This window comes from Felis catus, chromosome E1 (genome assembly GCF_018350175.1).
Source record: "Felis catus isolate Fca126 chromosome E1, F.catus_Fca126_mat1.0, whole genome shotgun sequence".
Taxonomy (NCBI): Eukaryota; Metazoa; Chordata; class Mammalia; order Carnivora; family Felidae; genus Felis; species Felis catus.
The window spans coordinates 59779635-59798529 of record NC_058381.1 but is presented as its reverse complement, the minus strand read 5'-3'; the positions used below and the strand labels follow the sequence as shown (position 1 = coordinate 59798529).

At 53.6% G+C, this 18895-nt stretch overlaps 1 protein-coding gene across 5 annotated transcripts in view; it reads right to left on the bottom strand.

Moving 5' to 3' along the window:
• Positions 1-18895, bottom strand: part of RPTOR (regulatory associated protein of MTOR complex 1) — a 333238-nt gene that overhangs the window by 175656 nt on the left and 138687 nt on the right. For all 5 annotated transcript variants that reach the window (XM_045044638.1, XM_045044640.1, XM_045044639.1 and 2 more), the window contains 2 exons: positions 17763-17921; positions 5721-5867 (listed from right to left, as the gene is read on the bottom strand). In XM_045044638.1, coding sequence (XP_044900573.1) covers positions 5721-5867; positions 17763-17921 — 306 coding nt within the window. The remainder of the gene's footprint in view (positions 1-5720; positions 5868-17762; positions 17922-18895) is intronic.

Genomic DNA, 18895 nt, shown 5'->3' with positions numbered 1-18895 from the left:
GCCCTCCACAGAAAGCGCTGGCACCTTCTTCGCTAGAGAGTTACTGACGAGTCTGGGGTGAAGCGGGGCAGAGACGCGAGTGTGGCCCACGGCAGCCCAGGAATGTAACGCCCCCGCACGGTGACCTCGCCCCACGGACAGCCCAGCCCCGGCCGCTTCCCCTGACGATTTCCGCCCACGAACACGAACACACGGGGGTTTCTCTCCATTCTTCCTGGCAGAGGGCACAAAGTCCTCTCAAGCCTGTGGCATCGAACACAACAGTCCACGTAAACCTAAGAGAAGAGTTAGTACCTGGGGGGACGGAGGCAACTGAGAAAAGAAGGGGATGCCGTTTACAAACCCACAAATCAGCATCATTTTAAGCCTAAAGGACAACGTTGACGCAGTTATCAGGTAACCGCCTTCTGGTTCCTCTGCAGCCGGACCGGGGGCGACGGGGGCGACTGGAGCCTTGGAGCCGGACGCGCCCCGAGCCACGCAGAAGCTACGTGGCGGGGCCGTACCCCGAAGCGCCCGGCGTGCCCGTGGCAAGTGCCTGGAGAGCAGATTCCAGGCAGCGAATGGCGGTCATGACACGTGCCTCTCTCCAGGCAAGCTGGGAACTAACCTGTGGTTTTGGGGGTCACCCGCGGGCGCCACGAGTATGACCCTGGCACAGACCGCAGACTTGGCCGGGGAGGCCACGGGCGTCCGCACAATGTCTGTCTCCGGCAGCAGCAAAGGAACCGTGAGACCTCGGGACAGGATGCGTGAGTTGTGCAGATCCACACGTAACTAACGTGTCCTGAGGAGACGTGAAGATTCTGACGTTAGTCGCTTTTCGTCAGAATCACTTAGTTTAGCCGCCTGACGTGAGGTTTAGCCGCAGCGATGGGTACATGAGGATGATGTTCACACGCGGGGTTTCGAACGGAAAATCGTCGGGCGGTTCTGTCACCGTGGAGTCGGTGACGCTGCAGGAGCAAGTCTGTTCCTCGCCACGAACACGAGCGTCCGTGCGGCAGGTCTCCGCGGGCCGGTGGCAGATGGCGGCACGGGTCGCACAGACCGTGTGGAGAACTGAGAGCAGAATCAGGGTTTACTCGGAGGCGTCGCGGGAAGAGCCTCGCAGGGCGCCGGCGAGCGGGAAGACAAGACGCGGCGCTGCCGAGCGCCACACCGAGCGGTGCCGGAAGCGTCCCGGCGCGTGGCCGCTGCTCCCGGGGAAACGCTCGCAGCCCCCGCCAGGGCCGCCACCTAGAACCACCCGAGCGGCGGTCCAACGCCGAGGAGGACAGGCGGTCGGGACCGAGGCGGGCACGCGGCTCAGCCCCACCTGTCCCCGGGAGAAGGGGCGCTGCGGCTCCCGCCACTGGACGCCCGTGCACTCACCTGCCTCCCGGGCGTCTTCCGGGCCGAGCGGGAACAGGCCTCCCGCACACGACAGCGCTGCGGACGCTCGTCCCCCACTCCGTTCCCGCCCACCGCCCCCAACCACGGCGGGGGCCGGGCACCCAGCGCCCGCCACAGACAGAAGGGAGGTCCGCTGGGCAGGGGTGCCCCGCCTCTTCCCGCCTCACGCACCGCATGCTGCAACCGTCAGGAGAAAACACCACCGGCCGAGGGTGCCAGAGCGGAGGGTGAGAGCGGCCCGGGCCCCTGACCGCACGTGAGTAACGACGTTGCAGGCCTCCCAGGCCCTCCCAACGACGACCAAGCGCTACGTGATTGGAAACCAACAGTGAGCTGCTTTTGCCTTCCCGCCGGAAGCATCCAGACGCGGACACCGAAGGGCTGGGAAAGCTCACCCCGCGCATCCTTCCTCAGGTTGTGACCTGAGAGTCGGCCCTACCAGAAGGAAGGAAGGAGAAAAACCAAGGAAGAGGCAGCGGGGGGGGTCTGCAAAACAGTGGCTGCTCCCAATGAAGGGAGGCCCAGGACGGCGGCTCCGGGAGGCGCCTTCGAGGAGCGGGGGGCCGGGGAGGAAGACCCTCCGGGCAAGGCACACTCCGAGACACGACGCAATCCCAGCCAATCTGGGAACCCGGGAAACACTAAAGAGCTAAGTCAAGAAGAAAAGAGAAAGTCTCCAGGAAGATCCAAGAAGCAAACAAAAACCGTTACACAAACGGAAACCACAGCACCCGATTTAGCCACCGAATGAGGTGTTTACGTGGATGCGATCAAGGAGTCAAGGCTTGACGTCGGTCACGTTTTAGAAGCGGCCGACACACAAAGCCCGGGGCTCCGCCACAGGCAGGGAACGGAGGGCTGCCGTAAAAGTCAACGTTGCAGAGCCACGAAACCATAGATGTGACTGATTCCTGATGAAACCAGAAGCAAAAACATACAGCTGTTGTTTCAATCTGCAAAGGCTACGAAGCACAGAAAACCCCAAACCGGGACACAACGCGAGGGCCGTGGGGAGATGGCCGGGGGGGGGCGGTGGTGGTTGGTGGTCCACCTCCTGCTGGCGCTCTTTAGAACTCACTCATGCACGCAGCAAACGGGGCTTAGAGCTACCACGCGTCTTTGCCACCAAAACTCAACATAATTTCTCCACTTCTTTAAATAGAAGTGACGGCAGCTCTGTTTTGGTTTGTATGATAGCAGAAAGCCCACAGATAACCTCAAATCTGTGAATCAAGCAGTGCCAGCACAAGCATACCGTCTGCATCGACAGAGATGCTCGCCGGAGGAACCAGAAGGCCACGGGCGCAGGGTCCTGGCCGGGAGGTGTGGCGCCAGGCTCGGTTCCCCCACCACTGGCCTCTGGACTGTCTGGTCTTTCCAGTCCTGCCATATGCTAATCTGGCAATCCTAAAAATACTTCTCGTGAAGAGACATTGAAAGGAGAGGGGTTTGAAGACTTTCTCTAACTTTCAAGTCACAAAGCAACGTGACCCAATGACACGTGCGGAAGATGCCTGAGTGACGGAGGCTGCGTCCTCCCGGCTGTGACCAGCCTCCGGCTCTGAGCCGTGCTGGTGCTGTGCTCTCCCGGGAGGTGCCGCCCCCTGCACCTGCCGCACTCCTCGGGGGGTCTCCCGGTCCCGCCACGAGATGGGGCCACGGCCAGCGTGAGAGCCGACGACTGCCCTCCCCCCCCCCCCACGCGTGCCCTCCCCCCGGCACCACTGCGTGCACCGCCGAGGCGCCCCGGCCCGAGCTGCCATCTCCCTGCCTTCTGTGCGATCGTCTGACCCTCTGCCTTTTCACCACTGGCACAAACCACTTTACCTGCCAACGTCTCTTAGCTCACACATCACCATCTACCCACTAAAACGCCTGCCGCGTGCTTACTGTAAGTTGACGGCACTTGACCCACGGAAGAGAAGGTAAGAATTTCTCAGAAGAATAAAGCGAAGCGGCTACAGAGGACTTCTGTTTGTCCAGCATCCGATGAAACGGCTAAAACAAACATTAAGATATGAGGTGGGAGCCAATTTTATCATTTTACTTTCTGCTGTTTACGCGAGAGGCCAGCTGGACAGCGGCCAGCTGTAGTAGGTGTGGCGGCAACACACAAGGCTCAGCACACGGTCGTTAGAGGAGAGAATACACGTAAGAGAGCTGATCGCAAGACACGCGGCGCGACTTGGTGCTGCCACGGACCCAGCACCTCAGACAGCGTATTTCTCGTTTGCTCTCCCCCGGGAGGAGTGAGTCAATTAAACACTTTTTCCCCCCAAAAAAGACACGTGGCTATCTTTTTTGTCGCGCTCAACCAGATGAACGGTTTCTGAGGCTGTGTGAGCCGTGGCGACACGCAGAGAACACGACAGAACTGGCAGAGGGGACCCGCACGGTGCGGCGAGGTCCGCGCCCAGGCTGCGCCCGCCACGCCGCGATGGGCCGAGGCCGGCGGTCCGTCCCTCCTTAACCACCCTGAAGCTCGTGAGTTGGGATAAAAATCAGGCAGCATTCTCTGGCATTTTTACTTACATACGTTAAATGTAAAAAGAAAACCTTTTATCGCCATATTCATTACCTGACGAGACTTTAGCGCTCACGGGAGAAGCCGTCCCTTGGGTAGATGTGGGTGAAAGGCCTAAACACAAGGTAACGATCAGACAACACGAGACGCGGTCTCCCCCGCTCTTATCGCAGAATGCAAGTTCAGGACTTGAGGGGCGGGACTCTACCTTCGAGGTCAAAGGGCACTGCATTTACCAGTCTCTCTTAGGCGATGCCCTGCACAGGGACTCGATTTATAAATATAAAATATTCAAGTGTGTGACATGTTCATTTTAAATCCTACCACACAGAATTTCAGATGTTACTGCTGATTATTTCTGCCACATCCTCTGATGAAGCACGAAAAGCACAACAATACATTAAAATTGAATCGACCCAAAAAGGCTGGAGGAAACATGTACTCAGGACCATTTTTGCTCCGGAACTGAGAATTTCCTGCACCGCAACCAATCAGAATTCATGACCCCCTCGAGGCTGCAGAATATTCTATTCCTACACTCGCATGCAGGCCACGGGATGAAGGTCTCTTAATTGAAAATGCCTCCACAATTTCCCTTCAGAATTCGCTGTTTGGTTCCAACATCAAATATTAACTAAAACAACCAAGTGAAATGTCTGCTCGTGAGCAGAGAGCTGTACTGGCTCTCCCAGCTCCTCTGCGCGCACACACACACACACACACACACACACACACACACACACGTACACAACATGCACACACACGCGCATGCGCGCACAAACACAACATGCACACTGTGCACACACACAGCCATGCACACACGCAAACAACCCTGCACAAACACAACCACGAACACACATGCACATATGTGCACAAATGTGTGCACACATGCAACCACAACTGTGCATGCACAAACATGCACACACAGAGACACACACACACACGCGCACGCACAAACACAACATGCACACATGCGCGCGCACAAACACAACATGCACACTGTGCACACAAACACAATATGCACACATGTGCACACACACAGCCATGCACACACGCAAACAACCCCGCACAAACACAATCACAAACACACATGCACACACATGCACATACGTGCACAAATGTGTGCACACATGCAACCACAACTGTGCATGCACAAACATGCACATGCACACGCACACGCACACACACACACACAACAGGGACAATAACAAAGATGTAGAACTGATGGCTATGCCCAGATATGGGGCTGTTTCTCCTAAAATCTGCTTTATTTTAACATTTATCCCAGAGGCAGAGGCCACTGGAGCACAAACCAGCTCTAGTCATGTCAGCACTTAACTAATAGTCACATTCGAAATGACACTAAGCAGGGCGCCTGGGTGGCTCAGTTGGTCGAGTGCCCGACTTCGGCTCAGCTCATGATCTCACGATTCGTGAGTTCGAGCCCCGCATCCGGCTCTGTGCTGACAGCTCGGGGCCTGGAGCCTGCTTTGGACTCTGTCTCCCTCTCTCTCTCTCTGCCCCTCCCCTGCTCACTCTGTCTCTGTCTCTCTCTCAAAAATAAAATAAACATTAAAAAAAAATTTTAAATGACATCAAGTAAAATGAGATGTTAAAAATACGCCCGTAAGTTTGTGCCGAGTACCTCCCAAGCTCTGTCATCGAATGTCCCACGTTGCCCGGAGCGCTGTGACAGCCCTCCCAGTGGGAGAACGAGGGGAGCCCTGCGGAGAGTCCAGCCCCCACCCCCACAGGCGCCCCGGCCTGCAGCGGACACCCGTCGGGGGCGCGAGGGCCTCACCTCCAGCTCCTGCTCCCTCTGCAGGGCGAACTGTTTGAAGGACTTGACGATCAAGCCGGCGTTGGAGCAGTCGTAGACGAATATTGACGGGCTGCCCATCCACGTCTGCAGGTCATAGATAGACAGAGGGATGTACTGCGTGTAGTTCTGGAAAACAAAACACGGGGCGCGTGGGAGTTAGGCCTCCTGGCCTGGACCGCCAACCCACCCCCGCGCCACGAGGAAGGGAGGACACGTGGGGCCTGGTGGGCGGGGCGGTCTCGAGCTGCTGCTTCTGCGCGCTGCAGGTAAGTAACAGCCGCCCGCCACCTGCCACCTGCCCGGGGGCGCGAGGGCTGGGCGGCCATCACAGTCTAGGGCCCCGCCCCGGAGCTCCCCTGCAGGTGCCAGCGGCTGGCCGTGTCCTGGGAACGTGAGCCCCTCCCCGCAGCGGGACTCCCCTGCATGTGTCCTACCACACCGGCTCCAGCGTTTACCTTCTGCTCCCACCCCTGGGACCCAAACCACAGCCTCCTCTTACAAACTCAAAGGATGTGCGTGCACACCAGTTGCCTCTGTAGCTTCCGGGTGTGCTTACGGAACTGCTGCGCGCCCCGCCTGTCAGGGGGATGAGCTCTGGGGAGCTGCCGAGGCCCCTCCGATGTGCGTGTTTTCCCCACGGCACCTTCTACTTCAGAGACACCCGTAAGCACTTAAACCTCCAGATGATTTAAACAATCACACTGAGGGGATACGAGTGGATTCGGCCCTCTGATTTTGCAAAATCACACAACAGTAACTTATTAACATGAATCCGCTAAGAGCAATATTTTTCTGGACAGCCTGTACCGCTCGGTACTCAAAAACACTCCAGTGATTACTGGTAAACGCAGACAAGGACGTTCCTCATCTTTAGAGAGACGGTCACAAGTCTCACTCAAAGGCAACCCGTTTAAGCAATTCTTCTGCACGGAACACCTTCGCTTATTCGCCCTTCCTCGGCACGGACAGGTGAGTGGTGACGCCGGCAGGAATCAACTCTGCACGCTGACAGCGAAGGTGGCCGTGTTTCCTACAGTGGAGCCACAAACGTGGCCTCTGGCAGCGCCAGGAGGATTGTTTAAACGCAACAGGAAAACAGGACGGAGGACAGAAAACCAAAGAGGCCTGAGGGAAGTCTGTCACGAGGGTGGCCGGCGGAGGCTCTCTCGACGCACACAGCGCAGCACCAGATCCGTCGATCGCAGGATGAGGCCACGTCCGGGGACACGGGTGCGTGTGCGCGAGGGAGCAGACATCTGTACCCCGGGAGGGGCACACACATCCTGTGCCACGTCGCCTCGCCACCCCGCCCTCCTGCTGGCCTGCCGGTCGTCACCGCACTACGTGAGAGAACGCTGGAAACGCCGTGTCTAAATACTCTCACCGGAGGATGCTACGATGTCAGCGCTTCCCTAATGAATCTATGCAGTGAGTGCATACCCGATCAAAACACCAGTGGGAGTGTTCCTTGATGGAATTTGACAAGCTGGTTCTAAAGTTAGTGCAGAAGAGAAATGCACAAGAATAGCGCAAAAAAAAAAAAAAAAAAAAAAAACCAAAAAAAAACAAAAAAAAAAAAAACCCCACCATTTTTAAAGGAAGAATAATGAGTAGGGACTCGCATTGGCAGATATTAAATATGCTATAAATCTATGGTAATTACAGGATGGTATTAGGGAGGACGAGAAAAACAAATCAACAGAGAAAGTCCAGAAATAGACCCGCATATATAATTATAACGAAGGTGGCATTTTAACTCCGCGAAGAATGAACGATTCAGTACGCAATACTGTAAAATCTAACTAGCCATTCAATATTCCTGAGATTCTATGTACAAAAAGAAATCTAGATATATTTTTCTTTTTTTTTAATGTTTATTTATTTTTGAGAGAGAGAGAGCGTGAGTGGGGGAGAGGCAGAGAGAGAGGGAGACACCGAATCTGAAGTGGGCTCCAGGCTCTGAGCCCAACATGGGGCTCGAACTCACGAGCCACGAGGTCATGACCAGAGCCGAAGTCAGACACCCAAATGACTGAGCCACCCAGGCACCCCTAGATAGATTTTAAAACTAAACATAAAAACAGAATAAAAGGTTTTTATTTATTTTGGTGCAAGAAAGGCCTCTTAATTCACAAAACTTAGAAGACTTAAAGAGAAATACAGTAAGGTAAAAATTACATAAATCTGATAAGCCACACACCAATGACAAGCAACTCGAGAACACAGTGGGCACCGCGCACGTGACAGGATGTTTGGAGGGCACGTGTGTGTGAGCTTCTGCTCAGACCAGTGAAGACGAAACAAGAGACACGCAAACAGGCAAAGGATACAAACGTGCAACCCGCAGAAGCGGCGGGTGTGATGGAGGACTGGGGAGAGAGCTTCACGCTCTGGATGGACCGTGGAAACACAGATTACAACGAGAACCATCTATCTGCCTCTGCGTTTGTCTTCATCCAGCAGAGCGGAAAGAAATGTAAAAGATGAACAGGTCAGCAGGTGTTCCACAGGGCATCGGTTTATTGTTGGCAGGCGTGTAAATAAGGAAGCTTTTTCAGAAAGCCGTTCGCTAGCACGTGCAGGTTTCAAACGTACAAGCCTTTGACTCGCACGTGTCTATCTCACAGGAAAAGTTGCATCCGCACGGAGAAATGTACGTGCGAGGACGTACGGGACTCTTGCTGGTAAAAACCTGCCAGCTATCTAAATGCCAGCAGGGAGGAGGCGGCTGGCCTAAGCTCTGTCTCCTCCTCCTCCTCCTCACCAGGTAAGCGCAGGAGTGACCCACATACATCCACACTGTGGCACGCGGCACTTCAAGCCACGCGGCGCTTGGAGACTGAGCTGGCTGGTGGGTGCTGACATGGAGAGACACCCAAGGCTTCATGATTTCGAAGGTGCAAGTCTTAGAACATCGCACAGACGACAGTCCCATCTTGTGAGAAGAAAAGGAAAGGGCTGTGTGTGTGACGCACAAACGGCTAGCACCTGAGCGCTGCCCCGCCCACGAGAACTCCGTGTCCGTGGGACGGGCGGCCCAGATCAGTGGCACCGACAGGACAGCAATGAACCACGAAGGGTGGTCTTCTCAGGCCGGGCGGTGCAGGTGCGCGTTTAGGGACAGAGCTGTGTTACTCCTGCTCCTTTGGTACCTGTGTGCTCTTGGAATCTTTCACAACAGAAATTACTTGTGTTTTCTGAGAAGACAAGACGCACTCAAACTGTTAAGAGGAAGGAAAAGGACCATCTCCAGGGTTTACGATAATACACTCCCACATCCTTCTAATATTTATAACCAGCAGGCATCTGCAAGCTCTCCGACAGGCAGAGCGGAAAGGGCGTAAGGGCCTCCGGGGACGGTGGGGAAGAGAGACCCTCTCTGCGCCCGCTCCCCAGCACCCACCCTGCCCCTGCTGATGTGTAGCCCCCGCTGCTGGGGTGGGGGGAGAAGGGCAAAGAGAACCCTTTAACTGGGCAGGGACATCCCCACACCCCTGGGAATTCATCGCGTTTTTACCTGCTGGCAACACGCTGTGTGCCGTTTATTTGCCGCCCACAACGTCCTCGGCTCAGCGGGGAGCGGCCAAATACAGCTGGCAGGGTCCTGACAGCACTGCCGTCACCACTTCATCCGCCTGACCGTCGGGAAAGTGCCTTCCGGGGACAGGCCGACAAGGCCCCAACACAGCACAGAGGCGTGACGTAAAATACATTTCAGCAGACCGTGTTCTCAGGCCTTGCCTTCTGAGCTAAAATCTAAACTTTATATTTCTCCCAAGTCAAAAGTTTCTTGAAAAATGTTTGAGATACAAAGTTAATTAATGGCAATTCGCTAAAATACTGTAGCTCTAACGTACTAGGAAATCATGATTTTTCCTTCCACTCCCTGTGACCGCCAGCCGCCAATGACAGGCTTCCAGTGGGTCCTCGGCCACCCAGTCCCTCTGGGGGCCAGAACCTTCCCCATCTTCTGATGCTCATCCGAGGGGGGCAGCATCGCGACTCGGACTCTCGGACTCCGGACTCTCCAAACTGTTTCCGCTTCACAACTGTTAGTTACGGAGGGACTCTCATCGGAGACAGACCACGGGGATGCCCACCGCCGAGGGAGGCTTGCACGCGGCACACGCACCCACGCTGCCTCTGAGGAGGGGCCGGCTCCTACGCGTTAGCTGTGTGTGCAGAAACGTGGAAGTGTGGACCCACCGGGAAGTAAGAAAATCAACGCTGTTCAATCACATTGAGGAAAACGGCCTTTGAGAACCAAGTCTTATTAGTTCGTGAGCATGTAGATCTCATTCCCATCTCAGAAAGACCCCGGGCAGCTGGTCAACCTTCAGGCCAGAGCTCCCGCCCTGCAAACCCCCGAAGGGCGGCCTGCACCATCGCAGACACAGCTGTGGAAGAACAGCATCCAGAGCACAACCGTTTCTCTGGTCCCACGGCACGTTCCCACGTCATCTCGGTGGAACCACCCTGGACGGGCTGCACAAGTGCAAGGCTCCCCCCCGTGCACAGAGGGTGCCCGGAGCACCCCGAGGCTTTCAGGCAGGGGCTTGGCTCTCCACCCCCCATCAAAGCCACAAGTAGCGAGAATTCCTCACCAGAGCCTCTCTCCTTTCTCTTGAAAAAACGTATTCGAGGCCATGTTTTCATTTCAAACAAAGAAATACAAATAGGGTTCGGACAATTTATTCATTACAATCCATTTTATCTGTCAGGTTATATTAAACATTAAAAAAAAAAAAAAGCCCCCTTGCTTCATCAGACTGTCTTCCCAGGCGAGTCAGTGGTAGAGGCAGCAGCAGAACAAAGGCCGGGAGAGAAGGGCACAGGGTTTCTGGGGACAGCAGCACGCCTCCAGAGAAGCCATCCCCGTTTCGGAGAAGACGCTCGGTGCACCTTCTGCCAAAGTCTCCAAGTGTGGGTCAGAAGTCCCAGCCACACTGACGTGGCCTCCTCCTGCGGGCCTTCCAGGATTGCTGCTGGGGCCGCACTTCCCCGCGAGCCCAGAGACAGAGCCGCGGCTGCATCTGGACGGTCATCCCGCGTCCCCGCCCTGTGGGGTAATGCGTGTGGCTGTCCTCCGAGGACAGGACTTCTTTCCAGAGGCCGCCCAGGAGCGGGAGGGGCCGGCCCGGGCACGGCAGAGGCCGAAGAACAGGGCTTGACCACCGGGTGCGGCGGTCGGCGGTGCGGCCTGAGCCACGAGCAAACTTCCCGTCCCTCAGAATCCTTAAGGCCGAAGCCGCGGTGGCTTTGTTGCCACTTCCTCTGCCTTTCCTTGATTACAGTTAAATAACCGATCGCTCCCCGAGTAATTCTAAATAAGTATTATTTAAATAATAGAAGTCACTGGTTTTTGAACCTGCATGTCTCCATCGAACAGTGACATTCTGATTCTGCCTTACGTACAGTTCGTTACAGATCCTGCTGAGAAATGGACCACAAAGGCCTTTCAATGCATAATTATCAAAAACATACAGTTGTAATTTGTAAAGAGCAACATTTGTGCCAGGTCCCCTGTAGCATTTGTTTTGTTACTTTATCCATATTGAGAGCAGCAAAGAAAAAAAAAAAAGAAAAAAACAAAGCTGTTAATTTCATCGTAAACTTGACTTGTCTTTTCTGAGGATTTCTGGCGCTTTCTGTTTGTCTGCAATAGTTAAAGGAAGACCGTCAGTAAAAATTCTGTTTCTTCAGAAGCGCTGGAAGACTTCGGACTATTTCTTTATAAGAGCTTGTAGGTTTAAAAAAAAAAAAAATACATGATTCCCTTGGTGTTAAGAGATACAAAATCTTAACTGATTTCTCTGCTGCCCTGTACCATTTGAAAACCAGACTTATGGAGCGTGTGGGGCCGATCGCCGGCATTTCTCCTAAGTTCCAAGGCCCGGCTGCTGCTGCTGCTGTGGGTCCGCGACCCGCACCTCAGAGTCCCCGGCGTAGGCAGCGCGGGCACGCGGTACAGACACAGGGCACCTGCTCCTCAGTTCTGGCGCCACCCGTACACCTCACGCTTCACGAATCAGGAAACATTTTGCTAGTAAGACGATATTGAAAGAAAAATATCCAGGGGCGCCTGGGTGGCTCCGTCGGTTAAGCGTCCGACTTCGGCTCAGGTCACGATCTCACGGTCCGTGGGTTCGAGCCCCGCGTCGGGCTCTATGCTGACAGCTCAGAGCCTGGAGCCTGTTTCAGATTCTGTGTCTCCCTCTCTCTGACCCTCCCCCGTTCATGCTCTGTCTCTCTCTGTCTCAAAAATAAATAAACGTTAAAAAAAAAAAAAAGAAAAATATCCATTCATCCAGGAGTCAATCTGTAAGTAGAATTTCAACTACAGATTCAATTTCTTTGATCGATACAGGGCTATTCAGGCTTTCTAGTCCATTCTGGGATTTTTGGGTTTTTTTGAGAGAGAGAGAGAGAGGGAGAGAGCACGCACGTACCTGTGCACGTGCACGAGTGGGGGAGGCGCAGAGACAGAGAGACGGAGATGTGGGGGCAGAGCTGACGCGGGGTTCCATCTCACAACTGCGACACCACCGCCCGAGCTGAAATCAAGAGTGACCGACTGGCCACCCGGGTGCCCCTGGGTCACTTTTGACAAGTCGCATTTTGTCAGGCATGTCCCGTCTAATTTAAGTTTAATGGTATAAAATGTTAATATGTCCTCGTGTATTTGACATCTGTAGGATGTGTGGGGACGTCTGCTCTTTCATTTCTAGGTGTGGATTGTGTCCTCTCTGTTCTCTTGATCTGTTTGCTGGAGACGTGTCGGTTTAAAAAAAAACAAAAGTGAGCCACGTTAGCTCTCCGCTGCTCGTTCTCTATTTTACTGATTTGTCTTCTACTTGCTGTGAGTTTAGTGTGTTCGTCATTTCTAGTCTCTTAAAGGAGAGACTGAGAGTTTAACTTGACGCCCTTCTGCCTTTCTGCAAAAAGATCTAAGGGCATACGTCTCCACGCGGGCACTGCGCTAACCGCGTCCCGCAAATTCCGGCCAGTCTCATTTTCGTTATTCTTCCATCTGGACTCTTCTTTCCTTTCCTTTGTCAAATCTTTTTTTGACACGAGTCATTCAGTTTCCAAATGGTTGAGGATTTTCCAGATATGCTACGAGGCCAGCTTCTGTAGTCACAGAATAGATTCTGTATGATTTCAGTCCTTCAGACCTCATGGAGAGATGCCATTCTTGGAGGACAGCCCCCTGCACCTGACGTGTGCTCCGCGCAGCCGTTGGGCACAGGCGTTATATTCACTGATTCACAGCGACTGACAGTACTGTTCCAGTCTTTTCTATCAGTAACTGATCTCTTCTCCACCAGAAAAAATACATTATGTCTGGAGTTTTCTTTGTGAGAAAACTATTAATCATCAATCTTAGTTTTAACCTATCAATTACTGACAGACGGTTATCCAGAGCCCCAACCGGAATTATGGACTGGCTGCTTCCTCTCTTTGCTCCTGGCAATCTTGCTCTATGCATTTTGAACTCTCCTATCAAGCACATACATATCCAGGACAGTTTACGTCTTTCTGATGACCTAACCATTTGTCATTGTGAAATGTCCCTCTTCCCCTCTGGCAACACTCGTGTCTCAAAATCCGTTTCCTGATTAGTACTTTGGCCCCCTCAGCGCTCTTACGACGAGTTACTTGCACGACACACAAAGTTTGGTCTTGCTTTCAATCCAGCGTGATATAAACTTATGAAAAAAGCCAGATTAAACTAGAATGTGGGACGCTGTAGAGAAAACGGGTCTGGGTTCACGGAAAACACAACATGCACTGTTGAGTGAATGGAAACAGGAGTCGGTCACGGAGGGGGAGGAAGTCTTTACAAAACACACATCTGATAAAGGACCTGCATCCAAACTGCAACACGAACTCTAAAAAGTGACTCAGAAAACAGCCCTGTTGAAAAGTGGGCCAAAGATACGGGTAAAGAAGGCTACAGATGGCCCCTAAGCACCTGGGAAGACTGCACACCAGGTCATGAAGCAAAGGCAAGTTGAAACAACAACGAGATAGCACCGCTGAGCTAGCAGCTGATAGCACATCGACAGCAATGAGATAGCACCTGATGAGAAGGGCCGACATCCAACCACTGGCAACAACACGCTGGAGGTGGGATGGGGAGGGCCAGGAACTCTCTTTCGTTGCTGCTGGGAAGGTGAACTGATGGAGGCCCTCCGAGGACAACTGGGCCATTTCTTAGAAAGCCGAACAGACCATCTGATCCAGCAATGGCACTCCTAGGTATTTACTCGAATTAGCATAAACCTTACATCTACGCAAAGACCTGCACACACAGGTTTATAACAGCATTATTCACAACAGCCAAGAAAAACGAGAAGCAAGATGTCCTTCAATAGTGGTCCATCCAGATAATGAAGCGTTACTCAGTGGTAAAGAGAAATGAGCTATCAAGCCACAGAAACACACTCCTTGTTGAAAGCAGCCAATCTTAGAAGGCTACACAGTGTACGATCCCAACTAAATGTCACTCTGGAAAAGGTAAACCTACAGAGACAGTGGACGGCCGTGGTTGCCGGGGCGGGGAGGGGAGGCAGGAGGGGCGAACAGTAGAGCACGGGATTATTAGGGCAGTCAGACTACCCCGCAGGGCACTGTGCCATGACATATCCGGCAAAACCCAGAGCACGTACGACGCAGAGTGATCTAACGTGAACTATGGACGTTAGCGAATGACACTGGATCAATGCTGCACTGGAAGCTAGTTAATGACACTGGACCAATACTGGATCACGAATTGCGGCAAATGTCCCACACCAAAGCCAGACCTTAATGATGGAAACTGAGGGCGGGGGAGGCAGGGAGAGTGCAGGCAAAGTCTCCTTCTCAATTCCTCTATAAAACTAAACCTGCTCCAAAAACTGAAGTCTATTAGTAATAATAATTTATTAAAAGACCAATGTGTAACTATAGTAACCCACTACAAAAAGACAGTAATAAAATAATTACACTTGGAAAAAACGCAAAGAAGGACCTATATCCGCGGAGGCAGTGTGTGAACCTGGACTGGATCCTGGATCCCAAACAAAACCAACAAACAAACACAGCTTTGAGGGGCGCCTGGGTGGCTCAGTAGGTTAAGCGTCCGACTTCAGCTCAGGTCAAGATCCCGCGGTCCATGAGTTCAAGCCCCGCGTCGGGCTCTGGGCTGATGGCTGAGAGCCTGGAGCCTGCTTCCGATTCTGTGTCTCCCTCTCTCTCTTCCCCTCCCCCATTCATGCTCTGTCTCTCTCTGTCTCAAAAATAAATAAACGTTAAAAAAAAATTAAAAGAAAAAAACACAGTTTTGAGATGGTCGGAAGCACGTGGACATGCTCTCTGTAGTAAATGACACTACAGAATCGATGCTAAGTTTCTTGTTATTTGTTATTTTATACCCACCAAATATCTACTAAGAAAACAAAAAGGTGTGTACAGATAAATTATAAGAAACAGTAAGAGAAGAGCAAAACTGATAAACATAAAATTAATGTACAAAAATCAACGGCCTTTCCATACTCCTTGGCAAAAACTTACAGAACACAGGTTTCATAGTAAACATTTGTAACATCAAAAATATACAGAATCGGGGTGCCTGGGTGGCAGTCGGTTGAGCGTCCAACTTTGGCTCGGGTCATGATCTCACAGTCTGTGAGTTTGAGCCCCGTGTCGGACTCTGTGCTGACAGCTCGGAGCCGGGAGCCTGCTTTGGATTCTGTGTCTCCCTCTCTCTCTGCCCCTCCCCTGCTCATGCTCTGTCTCTCTCTGTCTCAAAAATAAATAAAAATATTAAAAAAAAATTTTTAAATATAGAGAATCTAGGAATATATCTAACAAATGATGCAAACTTGTATGAAATTGTGAAATACTACTGAAAGACACCTAAAAAAGAACACAGTTTGGTAGACTCAACGTTGTAAAGACGCTGAGTCTCCCCCATCATTAATCCACTGATTTACAAGTTGGTTCAACAGTCTCCTGGATGATCAAAGCACCAAGAACAGCCAAGACACGACTGAAGAAGAACAAAGAGGAGGAATTCGCTTTCCCAAACACCAGGAATCACTGGAAACCTACGCTCATTAAAATAGTTTCCTGGCACAGAGGCAGGACCCATGGAGCAGAACAGAGCTCAGAAACACGCCCACACACTATGGAGACTCGATTTCGTTCAAAGACGGCATTAAATAGTAACGGAACAGGTAGGTATCCAATGGAGGGGGGAAAAGAATATGAACTCCTCCATAACAGTATGTACAAAATCAGTTCCAGGTAGATTAGAGACCTAAATGTAATGGACGAAAATACAACCCTTGTGGAAGAACACAGAGAATACTTTTGAGGGCGCCTGGGGGCTCGGGCAGGTGAGCGACCGACTCTTGATTTTGGCTCAGGTCATGGTGTCGCGGTTTTGTGAGTTCGAGCCCCATGTTGGGTTCTGTGTGAACTCTGCAGAGCCTACTTGGGATATTCTCTCTCTCTCTCTCTCTCTCTCTCTCTCTCTCTCTCTCTGTCACCCTGCCCCTCCCCATTTTGCACTCTGTCTCTCTCAAAATTAATAAAAAATGAAAACTTAAAAAAAGAAAAGAATACTTTTTAAATCTTGGCATGAGGAAAGTCTTCTTAAAGACACAAGACGTCCGCACCGTGGTGAAAGACTGACCAAGCTGACCACTTGGACGTAAAGAGCTCCTGTCCGTTAAGGGACACCAAGCCATACTTCAGGGAGGACGTTCGCAATTCCTAACAGCGATAAAGGGCTGTTGTCCAGAAGACGAGGGATTCCTTCAAATCAGTGAGAAGAGGACACAGCAACCCCAGTGACACACGGAGAAGCTGGCACTTCGAGCAGAGGAAGCTGCCACGGCCGGCACGCACGGCAGAGGGCGCTCGAGGGCACGGCCACCGGGGAGACCTGCGCTGGCCCCCACACCGTGCAGAAAGGACAAGCCCTGTCCACAGTCCGGGGAAGAAGGTGGGGGACGGAAGACACTTGGGCAGTGTGCAACAGGAAGACGACAGAACCACTCAGAAGCTTGTCTGCACAGGAGGCACCAAGCAGGTCCCGGGACGTCCCCACAGCCAGCGGCAGGGGACTGGGGGAAGGGGGAAGGGACAGCAGGGACCGGTCTTCAGAGCATGACACAGAGCGAGAGGGGCAGGCACAGAAGGATCCCAGTCTCGTCAACCAGAACGCACCCAAAACCAACACGCCGGGACAGCCACACAAGAGTGGGGACACCGTAAAGGAAAGCGCGGTCGCGGTAAACTCGAGATCCACTGGGATCCTGGCGGGGACAAGGGAGGCTGCACTTGAGGAGGGCACAGGGGCTCTGAAGGCGTGTCTTCTGAACCGGCGGTGGCCACGTGGCGTCGAACCCTGCACCCTTGCAGGCGCTGCCTTTCACACCGCGTGAGCCGAGAGGACGCAGCCGCCGCCCCACCACAGGGTGGGCGCGACACTCGCCGCTCGCGGCCAGGAAGATGGCGGAAGGGGTGTCGCCTTGGAGGAGCTGGAGGCGGGAGCACCGCCCTGGGGAGGGCAGAGCAGAGGCCGCGTCCACAGATGTCACGGTGGGCGCTCTCTGGAACCCGTGCACCGTTTTGTTTCGTCAGGAAATCGCGGGTTCTCTAAGGAAGACTCCGCTTGACCTGAGAAACCGTGTCGACCGTACGAGTCCTGCCTCCTGCGGGGAGAGCGCACCCGAGGGCCACACCGGACAGCGTGGCCCAGACGGTGCCCCGCCACGCGGGCACGAGAGCCGGCACCTCGAGCCTGCTGCCCAGGCCTCGCCGCTGACACGGAGACGATCCCACGGGTCCCCGCCGCACGGCGGGCCCGCCGCCCTGTCCAGCCCGACCACATCCGGGTCCGCAGAGGCAGGGTCTAGACAGCAGCGGAGCCACGGGCGGACGGGACCCGTGGCCGGGCTCCCACGCAGAAACGTTCTGTGGCAGAGAGACACGGGCGGGGCTCCCAAGGACCTTGGGCGGGGCTCCTACCTTGTTGAAGACCCAGATCTCCCCGTTCACGGTGGGCCTGGGCACCCCGTGGCCGTTGTAGTGGAAGAGGACCCGCTCCTCCTTGGCGTTTCGGCGTAAAGACGTGCAGAGCTTTTTCACCTCATCCACGGTCGGGTCGAGGCTCTGCTTGTACCGGGCCTGTTGCGGGAGAAGAAATCGAGAAACTCACCGTGGATTCGCGGGAGCACCCGGGACGCGCCCCCCGTTCCTGCTCTGAGCGGCGCGTGACCCCGCACACGCGAGCCCGAGCTTCTCCGCCCCTGAAAGCGGGCGATGGCTCTTTCAGAGGCTGCCGGGCACGTGCCCCACCCGACAGATGCTCCTCGGGAGCCACCGTGACGGTCCCACGGGATGGAGAGGCCTGCCGCACGGCCACGCTGAGCAAGACGTACCGCTGCCGGGATGCCAGGTATTTCTCAGAAACACTCAATCCTTCCAGAACTCTCTGCGGGAGGCTGCAGCATAAGGCAGCAAGAGAACCGCAGACAGAAAAGGAAGACAGAGGAAGGACCCCGACGGCCCCTCCCCCTCGCCACCTCGGCCCGGCTCAGCCCCCACCTGCTCCTGCCTGGACCCTCACCCATCGAGGCCAAGGGCCCCCCCGAATCAGCAGGGCCTAAGACGAACCTACAAACATCAACAGCCCTTATACACACGACAGTGAACAGTTACAGGACGTAAACGTACGGAACGCCCATTTCTAAAGCAGAAAAGAAGATTGAGCGCACAGAAGTAAACGACGTGAAACATAAAAAAACCCAGATGAGGAAATTTTTAAAAATTCTCCTGGAAAATATGAAGGAGGCTTGAAACACGGAAAGACGTTCCCACTTGGGTAGATACACCAACAGTCTTTTCTTACCGTTTTTTAAGCAAGTTCTACGTGCGATACGGCACCGAACTCATGACCCCGAGACCAAGAGTGGCACGCTTACCGAGCTGGCCGGGCGCCCTGGCACCAACATTCTTAGTATATCTGTTCTCCCTGAGTTTACCGCCAAATCCAATGCGTTTCCCATAAATATAACAGGCTATTTACTGCTTCTAAGAAACTGCCACTGACATTCTCATGGAGACACGACCACACAAGAAGGGCCAGGAACACAGAGAAA